General features: G+C 37.9%; 1 protein-coding gene across 1 annotated transcript in view; it reads left to right on the top strand.

Annotated features, from left to right (window-relative positions):
- Positions 1–12,562, top strand: part of LOC140736972 (sodium/glucose cotransporter 4-like) — a 59,294-nt gene that overhangs the window by 10,793 nt on the left and 35,939 nt on the right. Inside the window, exons 4-6 of the mRNA XM_073063039.1 lie at positions 4,022–4,186; positions 5,373–5,478; positions 10,153–10,233. Coding sequence (XP_072919140.1) covers positions 4,022–4,186; positions 5,373–5,478; positions 10,153–10,233 — 352 coding nt within the window. The remainder of the gene's footprint in view (positions 1–4,021; positions 4,187–5,372; positions 5,479–10,152; positions 10,234–12,562) is intronic.

Below are 12,562 nucleotides of genomic sequence, written 5' to 3'. Positions count from 1 at the left end.
AGGATGGAGATGAGGAGGAACTTCTTTTCCCAGAGGGTGGTGAATCTGTGGAATTCTCTGCCCAATGAAGCAGTGGAGGCTGCCTCAGTAAATACATTTCATACAAGGCTGGATAGATTTTTGCACAGGTGGGGAATTAAGGGTTATGGGGGAAAGGCACGTAGGTGGAGATGAATCCATGGTCAGATCAGCCATTCTATAGAATGGTGGAGCAGGCTCAATAGGCCAGATGGCCTACTCCTGCTCCTATTTCTTATGTTCTTAATTTTCTTGTATTCATCTCCTGACTTGTGCTTTTCAATAACTTTTTCACGGAGTTGCTTGGGGTCTTCTTTTGTCTTAATGGTGTAGTTTTTGCCAGGATACTGACTCTCCAGCAGATGATCTATTCCTGCTCCTACTTCTTATGTTCTCATGTAACTTGCCAAGGAACCTCTGAGACATTGTACAGCGGAGTCAGCCTGTCTCTCCTGACTGTCATAGGGAAAATATTGTCAGTATTTTGCTCAATTACCTGCTATTAAGTGGTCAAAGACTGCCCTCCCATATTGCAATGGATATGATCTTCCCTGATCACCAGCTCCAAGAAAAATGCTATACATGGCTTTTTTGACCTCCCAAAGGTCTTTGGCTCCTTTAAGCAAGAAGGATCTTGGAGCATTCTTTTCAAATCTGGCTACCCATTGATATTCAAATCTACCTTACATCTGCTACATGGCAGCACATAAGCCAGACCATAACCAATTATTCCACAATGGACCTATTCTCAGTACCACAGATAGAACATCATCCCTGCACAGCTATTCCTCATTTTCTGCTAGAGTAGAGTCAGTTTACAGGACAAATTGATAAGCTTTCACATATATCAGTATCAGAGTCATTCAGTATTGTCTATCGTATCACAGAGTGCACACAATGCTTATATATGTTCATGTTTGGTGGCCAAATTAGGTCACCTGAATGTACAAGTGAGCAGCCATAAAACAAATATTCTCTGAATATATCCACCTTTATCAAGATGATAAAGGTGTGCAAGGAGACTTTGGAAAACATGGGCAACTTCCCACTTCTCAGAGCCAACATTCCATGAAAGCAAACACTGATGATGTAATTCAGCATTGTCACAATGTAAGTACTTGGCCATCTAAGCAAAAGAGGGTTCAAAGTTCAAGACCTCAAACCTGGCGTATAGAATGTTGTTTATCAGGCAGATGAGATATCTGCCCTCCTACATCCTTAAAAATAAGAGATATCTACAGCTAAAAGCACTGAGAAACCAGCAATACTGCCTGTGCAAAATTCTCCATGTCCACTTGCAAGATAAGTGGACCAGTATCAGCATCTTGCCATGGATGGACCAGCATCCCCAATATAAGGGATCTCATCTCCCATCTGCAGGTTATGGTACATGCAAGCTCAATGCCAGATGGCTGAAGTAGACATTTTCACTCTGGGATCCATCAGGGAAAAAGAATGCAGGTGGACGAAAGAAATGATCAAAGAATGCTTTCAAATCCTTTCAGGAAGAAATTTAAGGTCCACTCTGACTTCATGTGCTCACATATCCATCTGATTGGAGTACACAAAAGCCCTAATGGAAGGAATTCACCATCTCCCAAACTATCTAGCATCCTTGCTGAGCATATGACCAAGTCTATAGGTCTTATAATGGCCTCATTTGTGACCATGAGACCCAATGAACTGCAAGCCATCCTTGATCCTAGGGGATGGTGTCAGACAAATTTATGCAAGGATTGCATTCCCTGTCTGTGTTAATCATTTTCAGTCTCTGCTGTAATCATTTTACACACCATTATCCCAACTCAGAATCCAATTACAGAAGCCACAGCCAGGATAATTGCTGAGTAAGGAGGGATATGCACTGTTCTTAGGCCCGGTGCCTGTCAGTAGAGTAATCCTTAGAGACAGCACAAAAGAAATTCACAGGACATTACCAGAGATGAGCAATGTGTAGGGGAGATGTTGAAATAGTTATATATGTCTCCTTCTTAAAAGAGAGCATTAAGAGGTGAACTCATAAAGATTTTTAAGACCATGTTTTATTGGAATGAAAGAGAAGAACTCTTTGGAGCGATTGGATGAATAGCCAGAAATCAGATTTTTGTGTACTTCCATCAGATGGATATGAATGAGCACATGAAGTCAGAGTGGATTCCGGTTAATTGGGACACATTGGGACCAGTACATTTTGGCCCAGTGAATTAGCTGCCCCACTTAGCTGCAGTTTTATTGGAATAGTTAAAAAGGTATAAAAAAAGACAAATTACCATTTAACTGAGGAACAAATAATGTGTTTAAGTGAAATACAGAAGAAATTAGAACACCACCAATACTACTATAGTATATATAAAACTGTGATTTGTTCCTAATAGTTGATTTAGTGGTTGTCTGGCTATCCAACAATGACAGGAAACCTGTGGAGGAGAGTTTTTAAAGTGGAAAATCCATTGCACTGGGGCGGTTCCATCCTGTCGACCCCAGATGTCCGTATCCAATGGTACGTACGTCATCACTCTGGGGTCCACTTTGGTTGCAGTGTTGAACATGGCTTCTGCTGTGTCTTGACATGCCCTTTGCTCTCCACAGAGCATTGCAGAACTGCCTTCCTGTCTGTTGGATCTTACTTAGATCTTATCCATCCAGTCTGTCAGAGCTGACCTTGCATGCTAGGGCAGGCATGTCCCTATCATACCGGGGTACAAGGCTCGCCGACTACGCTCAACTGGTTTATTCTGCCTGTAGAAGCGCTATACTGGGGTGTGCCCACTATCACATGCCAACAGCTCTTTGCAGCCTCAGGTGAGAGCTGAGTGTATGCTGCTGTGTTCCTTTGACCACTGTAAATGAACAAAGTCATCACAGACATTTTGTGTAGATAATAGATGCCTTCATTCAATTTTTCATGATTGCCTACTCCAAATCTTCATTTTCATTGTAACATTCAAGATAATTATTGATGCCTTCAAATTCTTCATAATTCTTAACATTTTCATTTTCACTCCTGGCCATTTCTGGCATCTCCAAACCTGAATGCTTGAAACTACAGTGAGCTTGTGTCTAACAGTCACACAAATGACTGCCCCAAATGTTAGAAGCTGTTCAGCAACAGTCTCCTGCCTCAATTAAGGGGCATAGTGTCCCAAAAAGAAGAAGAAAATCCCAGCTATTTTCTCAATTAGTTTTTGCTCACTAAGAGTTGTCCCAAATAGGCAGCTGCCCCAGGTAACTGATGGGCCAATTAACCAGAATCCACTGTAATTGAGAACTGTGTAAAAAAAAAGATGAGTGTTTTTCATCTCAAAAGAGCTCAATTAGACCTGAAATGGTGACAACAGGGTGGAACTCAAGCGAGCTAGAAAAGGAGATGGCATTGAGAAGTTCAAGTGGACCTGATAGGGTAAAGGCTGGATGGAAATCAGGTAGACCTGAAATGGTAATGTCCTACTGGACTGCGGAGTGTGAACCAGAAGCAGGGATGGACAGAGCAGAAAGGCAATTAACCAAGGAATGTATAAAAGCCATAGGGTGAAGCAGGGAGAAAAGGGTGATTAGAATTGAATGCAGTGTGTGGACATGGCAGGGTGCAGCAGAAACAATGCAGATTATTAGATTAGTGTAGATGGTAAAAGGACAGCATGGAAAAGGTTTTCATGCTGTATAATTCATTGACTATGACTTGAGGTTGTCAGGAACACGAATGATTCACCAAAATAGTGTTGAAATTTGGATCAATGTAATTTTAAAAGGAGCTGAAAAAGTAATTAAAGATGAGAAGCTGGTAAATTTATAATCATAAAGCAGGAATAGGGAATTAAGCAACACTATTCTTAGAAGGCATTACAAACTAAGTGTGCTCCTATGGTGCAAATTTCTAGTTTTATACAATGTCTTTTTAATAATTATTGCTAGGAATTAATAAACATTTATCAAATTAATGTTTTTTTCTAAATGTGAAGATAATCTGACTTGATCTCTCTAATTATATATAATCTTACTTTAGGCTACTTGGCTTCTTGTGGTGCTCGGCTGGATTTTTGTTCCAGTGTACATTGCTGCTGGTGTGGTTACTATGCCTGAGTATTTACAGAAAAGGTTTGGAGGACAAAGAATCCAAATCTACATGTCTGTATTATCTTTAATCCTGTATATATTTACTAAGATATCGGTAAGTAAGTGAGACAATATTATAAGTGCCTGGAGAACCTTTATCTCTTGTAATATAAATTTACTGAACATTGTTGAGGGTTGTAGGAGTGTCCATTACCATGAAAAATATTGCATTTTGGTTATTGAAAACTCAGCACCCGTCCGCCAGAGATGTCTGTAATTTCACCATGTCAGTTTGCCCTTTAATATGTTCCATTATGTGATTGTTTTTTGTTTTGAAATGCTAAAGCAGGGTAAAATACTGCTGTATGTCAGCTGATTGAGCATGGTTCATATTCATGGGAAGAAATGCAAATCAAATCATGTCTGTGGGCATTATAGTGAAGAGATGATCAGCAGAAAATACAGTTTGCTACAGACCACTGTTTACGTGTTATATAGAAATCATTCCAATATTTTGTTTTCTGGAATTATATCCACAGCGACAACACAGGCAGGTTAGCTAGTTGCAAACTTCCATATTTGACAATTCCTTATGAAATGATAAATGGTGAATTAAATGACTTTAGGTTAAATACTGCAAGTTCTCCCTCATACATTCACCTTAGAAGAGAAGAGTGCAATTGCTAATACCTTACCAATTGGGCAAGTTATACTAGACAAAGCTTTGAATACATGTGTTGTGGTCAACAATAATAAAATGTGAATAATTCTACAAATAATTCTCATAATGATTGTTGAAGAGATGGATAATCTTGGGAGTAAACTTGCCATGCATTGAAATAATCCTGGTTGTGTCTTCAAAATGGTATGGAGCTATTATCATTTTCCTGATTTTCACAAGACAAGCTGTCACTAGATCCATATCTAAGCACTTGAAATTAAGAATAACTCATTTACCCATGAGGTTTATGAAGTGGTATGCTAATTCATTATTTATTAAGTTTATATCAAAAACATTTTGAGGATGTTGAACTTGTTTAGATAAAATAAGTAATCTCATGTAAGTTGCACATTGTACGCAATAATAAGTATTAATAATTTCAAAATGTGGTAAAGTATTATTTTTTATATTGAATACATTTGATTAGTGTTTTGTTTTAATCATTCTTTATCCAGTAACTTAAATCTGAATGTCTTTTTTAATGGATTCCTCAATTTTCATGCTTTTTCTGTCTTCAATAAGTATATTCGTAATGTAGATCATATTATTGTTTATGTATTAATTGAAATCTTTCTTTCAGACTGACATTTTCTCTGGAGCACTTTTTATCCAAGTCTCACTGGGTTGGAATCTCTACATTTCTACAGTAACTCTTCTGGCAGTAACTGCCATTTACACAATTGCTGGTAATTACATAACTTGATTTCTTCATTTAGCACCATAAACAATAATCAAAAGAGGAGCCATTAAAGCCAGAAAGGAATCTGTTAAATGTACAAAGGAAATATCCTCAGCCAGTAATTCTGAAATCAAATCACCTTTCCAGATAATAAATTGCTGCCTTAAGAATCATAAACAACTCTTTCTTTACATTGAAATGGCTACTTGTTGTAAGGGCCTTTTCAAGTGATCCTTTATGGAATATTTCTGTGAAGAAGTTAATCATGCAGCATAATGTCATTTGTGATTGTATTCTTGAAAATCATTGGCAATAACAGAGCAAGAACAGCTGCAATGTGTCTCTGTTCTACCTCCATTGCCATGGCCTTTAAACTGTTGCTTTAAGCTTGCGGAGTTTGCTTTTCATCTCTTGACAGGAAGCTCATTTAAGTTCCTGCCATTTACTGGAAATTAAGTTAGTCATTATGCAGAATTAGTTCAAAAAGATTTTCTCCACAGAAAAAGCACATTTTCAATCCGAATTTTCATTTGGTTAGCATAATGCTTTGGAGTTCCAGCAGTCGAGGTTCAATTCCTGCTGCTGCTTGTAAGGAGTATGTACATTCTCCCTGTGACCATGTGGAATTCCTCCACATGCTCCGGTCTCCTACCACATTCCAAGGATGAACGGGTTAGAGAAAGTAAGTTGTGGATGTGTATGTTGGCGCCTGAACATCCTCAGATTCTGTTGCTTGTTGACACAAGCGACGCATTTCACTGTAGGTTTCGATGTTTCAATCTACATGTGACAAATCAAGCTAATCGTTAATCTTCAGATACAGCTGGAAAGTATCAGTAGGTTCATCATATGTATTAATATTTGGTTAAATTCTGTTAAGCAATTTTGATGGCTTAAGTAAATCTGATGTTTAAATATATGAATGTGTATATAAGAACAAGGATAGACCACTCAGCCCCTTAAGCCTGTTCTATCATTCAAACAGATCATGTCTGATATATCTGTATCCTCACCCCCATGTTTCTGCTTGTTCGCAATAACCCTTCAGTCCTGAGCTCATCTGAAATCCATTCATTTCTGCCTTGAAATCATCAAGGATTCTACTTCCATCATCTTTCAGGAGGAGAAATCCAAAGATTCATAACACTCTGAAAGTAAAAATATCGCTTCATCTCTGTCTTCTGTTGATACCCCTTATGTTTAAACCCTAACCATTAGCTCTAGATTCTCCCACAAGAACAGGCATCATTTCCACATCCACCCAGTTAAAGTCACTCTGAGGTATTAGCTGTTACAACCCAATCACCTTGTACTCTTCTAAACCTCATTTGAACCTTGCACAAAGATGTTACAATATTCAAACAAACTTCTCATATCAGAGTCTGCAATGCGGATAACTTGGTAGTATTAACCTGGATTTAACTAATTCATAAAATATAACAAGAAAATAAAGCAATAATATGTACCTTGTTAACTTTCAATTAAGAGTAGATGCTAAGCAGCTCTGGAGATAAGTAGCTGATGTAGTACTTTCATTGGAATTTCACTAATAATCTATTGATACTGCTAGCAAACAATAGACAGACGCAAAGTACTTAGTTTTCTATTGTCAGCGAAGAAAGAAAATACCCAATGGAATGATGTCAAGAATAATAGGTATTTCAAAGACTTCTATTTAAGTACACATATAACTGGAGTTTTGATTGGATAGTTAAACCCAAAGGGAATCATGCAATAGTTAATCTTATATAACACTTTAACTGAATAGAAGAGTATTTATAAACACAAGAGGTTCTGCAGATGCTGGAAATCTAGAGTAATACACACAATGTGCTGGAGTAGCTCAGCAGCTCAGGCAGTACAGTATCTGTGGATGGGAATAAACCGTCGACGTGGGTTTCAGCCCAAAACGGCAACTGTTTATTCCCATCCATCAATGCTGCCTGACCTGCTGAGCTCTCCCAACGCATTGTATGTATTATTTTGATCAGTTTAAGAAAGTCAAATGAAAAGAAAAATGTAGATATTATGTACTCTGGGGTGTAGTCCATCTGGTCCAGGTGACTTAACTACCTTCAGATCCTTCAGCTTCCCAAGCACCTTCTCCTCAGTAATAATAACTACATTTCTGCCCCTTGCACTCTCAATTTTTTCTCCTACTGCTGGTGTCCTCCACAGTGAAGACTGATGCAAAATACCTATTAAGTTTGTCTGCCATTTATTTCTCCCCCATTACTACTTCTGTGGCACCATCTTCCAGTGGTCTGATATCCACTGTCACTTCTCCTTTACTCTTTATCTATCACGGAAAGCTTTTGGTATCCTCTTTTATATCATTGGCTAGCTTATCTCATATTTCATCTTTTCTCTCCTTATGGTAAAAGATACCCAATCCTCCGAATTCCCACTAGTTTTTGCTGCATTATATGCCCTTCTATTTTGCTTTTACACTGGGCTTGACTTCCCTTGTTAGCCATGGTTGCCTTATCTTTCCTTTAGAATACTTTTTCTTTAGTATATAAATATTTTATGGTCTTATAGAGGGAAATTGGATTAGCCATGATGAAATGGTGGAACGGACTCGATGACCTAATTCTGCTCCTATATCTTATGGTCTTATCCAGTACCTTCTGATTGCACCTAGAAACTCCACCCATTGTTGTTCTGCCATCATCCCAGCTAGTGTGCCTTTCCAATTAAATTTGGCCAGCTCCTCTCTCATGCCTCTGTAACCCCCTTTACTCCACTGAAATACTGATACATCTGACTTTAGCTTCTTCATCTCAAACTGTAGGGTAATATCATATTATGATTACTGTTTCCTTTATCTTAAGCTCCAGAATCAAATTAAAGTTCATTACACAATACCCAATGCAGATTTTCTTTTTTTCCTAGTGGGCTCAACCGCAAGCTGCTCCAAAAAGCCATCTCATAGCCATTCTACAAATTTCATCTCTTAGGATCCAGCACCAACCTAATTTTCCCAATCTACCTGTATATTGAAATCCATATCATAACATTGTCCTTTTTACATGCCTTTCCTCTCTTCTGTTGTAATTTGTATCCCACAGCCTGTCTTCTGTTCAGGGGACTGTATAAAAAACTCCCATCCCCACCAGGGTCTGTATACCCTTGCAGTTTCTTAACTCTGTCCACAAGGATTTTACATCCTCTGATCCTATGTCACCTCTTTCTAAGGATTTGATTTAATTTATCCACCCCATGAGTATAAAAGTTCAAGTGAAAGTCACAATTGGTATAATATTTAGATGTCAAAATTAAGTGAGATGAAAATAATATTTCATTTCTACTTCTTATGCGTAATGGAATGAAATCGATCTTTGGTAATAACCCCAAAAAAGCTACTACAAACCAACAGCACCATTTGTGTCTCACCAGTTTTAATTTTTTATTCCATTGACGCTCAAAAACATTCCTTGTGTTTACTTCTTCTGATTCAATCAAGTTTTCTTTTGTTTTTCTATTTGATATTCTTTTAAATTTACAGAGCAGTTTCTACATTTTAAATTTGGTTTCAAATTTTCCATACACTACGGCTACTAGAAATCTGAAATAAAAAACAGAAAATGCTGGAAAAGTTTGGCAGGTCGGGGAATATTTGTGGGGATAAAAGAGCTTATGTTTCAAATCAATTGCCTTTCCTCTTGTTAGCAGTATGCAATTAAGTTCCTGAAATCCTTAAAATTACTGTGAGTTAAATGATGCTCACTGATTTCTTTATGAATATTTTAAATCTAAATTGGTTTACATATGCCAATTCATAACCTAAATTAGGCGTTATAATAAGATTTTAAATGCGATTAAACTTTTATAGGTTGACAACTTTGCTCAGCATTGATGCATTTTTTATCAGTATGTTACGATGGGTTGGTGCACTAATACATGGAGCTCAAGAGATAGATACGAGTTTGATTTTTACTTTTATTTACATGGTATTTTCAAGAACATTATTATGAAGAAGAACTGGGGGGGGGGGGGTGGGGGAGCATCAGTAGATCATAAATGACTGAGTTGCTCTGAGGCGTTTCTTCAGCAGACAATTCCAGAAATGTACAGAAATACAAATACATGAACAGCCATCTGGAGCTAAAGGAAGACTTGGCCTCCACAGCCATCTGTGACAATGAACTCCACAGATTCACTGCCCTTGGGCTAAAGAAATTGTTCCTTATCTGTATTCTAAAGGGATGCACTATTGTGAGGCTGTGCCCTTTCCTACTATAGGAAGCATCCTCTTCATGCCTACTGTATCTAGGTCTTTCAATATTCCATAGTTTTCAATGAGGTGCCCACTGATTCTCCTAAATTCTGGTCACTGTAAACTGCATTGAGTGTACAGATAAGTTGTAGTGAAAAGGGGAAATGGAAATGCAGAGAAAATAGGATAAATGTAAGAGGGATGTAACAAGGTAATTATAGTTGGTGCTGCATCAGAAATCTGTGTTGGAGTCTTAGAGTAGCTAGTCATAAATGAAATGAAAAGAAGTTGAAAACTAATCTATATTGCACACAGATCCACAACCTGAGCTCAGAAAGATTTATCTTCATTTGAATTCTTCAGGGAGTAACATGACTACATTTATGTCAGATTTATTGCATACAATCTGGGATGATGTGTTTGAAAAATCAGTAAATGGGTCCTTTGCCTTCCCACTGGCAGGTGGTTTGACCGCTGTGATATATACAGATGCCCTACAGACTGTGATCATGGTGGCAGGAGCACTTATCCTTATGTTCATTGGTGAGTTCTTTGTATGAAAAAACATAAACTTTTATGAAATATTATGGAAATGAAGGCATCCATATTGAGTAGCAGATTCAGCTTAGTGACGTTGAAGCCTGCACATCCACCATTTATCTTTCAGCCGGAATTGAAGGCTTTAGGCTGAACATTAATAAGCTTTTAATATAAACAGTCTGAGAGCTTCAAACTACATACTCAGATAGATAAATCATAAAAGGTATTTATATTGCATTGTATCAGTATATTGAAAATCCAATCTGGTATTTATGTGTATGTCATATAATGTAATTTATCATCAAACTCTTTTTTTCTTATTTTTTATTACAATACTTCCAAATGCATGAAGTTGTCTCAACTGCCCACAGCCACTTTTGTGCAATTTGCAATAAACCCCCATGTCTCCCTAATAGTAGTGTTTGTGGGCCATCCCTCTGTAGAATACCCGGGGAAGACTGATCTCACCTATTTCTTTTTTCTATCCCATTCACACTCCTAGCCTCTTAGATCAACAATCACTGCCCTCCACTCATCTGTCTTCAGAATCACTTAAAGGTCCTGAAATGATGATAGTTCTAATGACATTCTGCTTGAAACATGATTTACTGGCAGAGTTCCCTCACGCTAAGGCATTGCAGCACAATAACCACCTGCTCTCCAATGGTAAAAAGTAGTCACAAAGTTGTAATGTGACTTCAGCAGTGAACCTGTATGAATGTCTGCCTTTAATTTTTGTATTCTAGAGTTAAAGTGCAATTGTAATCTATATTTTTCTAAAAATTGCCAAGGATATAGTCACAAAACTATTGTTAGTTCCAAAGATTCATGCTTATATATAATGCTCTATTTTACTACATCCTGACCTTTCAGTGCCCTAAGCAGTATTCTCTCTTCCCTCTAACCAAGGTTCCCCTGTAAGTTACTGTCAGTAACTGCATGCTGACACCGAGATCTCTTTGTCACTCCGGACCTGTAGCCTAAAATGAATCCATTATTTTCTGGCAGATCCTACCCCACTATATTCCACCAGCCGCCTATATTAACTTTTTCATCAATATTCATCTCTTTCGTCACTTGAAGAAATAGACGGAAAAGGGGCAAGAAGAAGTTGTTAAAATACAGAGGGAGACAAAAGCAGCATTATGAAGATAATATCTATAGATAAGAGGGGTGGAAATGTCCTCGGATATTCTGTGTACATTACTGGATTGTCATGTGTAAATGTTTAAATAGAGAGGGCATGCTAATATCAATGTAATTAATTATTAATTTACCAGTTTATATATATTGCTTAACCAGCCTAAAGGTATCTGTAGTTCATTCATTGTCATTGTAATTATCATTAATGTTTAAGGGTTCTTCTTTCATTAGGTTAGCAGTTCCCCTGAAATATGTTCCACGAGGATATACTTTGCCTACGTCACTTAAACATTTAAAGGGTCAGTAATGCTGTTCTGCTAACAGAGTGGAGTTTGAGATTACCAAACAAACCAGAGTGGATTAGGGTAGAGAACAGGGGAGATGCAAATCTTACTGGTTCCAACTGTGATATTGTTCCATGGTTAACACAATTCCTTTCCATGGCTTGAGGCTCATTTGTTATGGAGGGAGGCTGATGGCAGCATCTCTTTTTCCAACAAACATTGAAATGCTGCACTTAACTGAAAGGGTGACCATAAAGAAAAACAGCACATACCGTAATTGTTTACTTTTTAACTTTAAGCTAAGATGGAGACCTAAAATATTCCATTTGCTAGATTATGAAATAATATCAAAGTAGTAGCTCTTTCTTCATGGGAAGGAACAGAGGCTACCTCAAGCTGATTTACCGCTGCCTTTCCTTTGGGTTAATTCAGCTCATTATCTGAGGAAGAGTTGGAATAAGCAGGAAAACTGAGGGTTTGCTAATACTACCAGCACTTCAGTAGTTAAATGCACCAGATGCAAAAAGGGCTTCCTTTAGAGATGGAATGAGAACAGGAACTGAGTGAATTCATTGGTACATCTCCTCCTGAGTTTTTTCTCCTACAGGCATAAGTATCAGTGGGTTTGATCAGGAGGTAGGAATCTGAGATCACAGCAAAGTCTACGCAAACAGACTGTCAGGGGTGTCAATGGTTAACAAATAATCTAACCAGCAACCTTGTCAACTATATGGCCTAAAGCAACACTGGAACAGGTTACTGATGAATCTTAAGCAATAAAAAGTACAAGATATAAGAGGTGGAAGGCGCTCAATGTTTAAGCCTTGACTGCCTTTTAATCCTGCACCTCAGCACCATCTTCCTGCTCTGAACCCACAAGCTTTGAATCATCCAATCAGAAAGCA

Source organism: Hemitrygon akajei, chromosome 12, assembly GCF_048418815.1.
Source record: "Hemitrygon akajei chromosome 12, sHemAka1.3, whole genome shotgun sequence".
NCBI lineage: Eukaryota > Metazoa > Chordata > Chondrichthyes > Myliobatiformes > Dasyatidae > Hemitrygon > Hemitrygon akajei.
The sequence above is the reverse complement of the archived record's forward strand: the minus strand, read 5'-3'. Positions and strand labels throughout refer to the sequence as shown.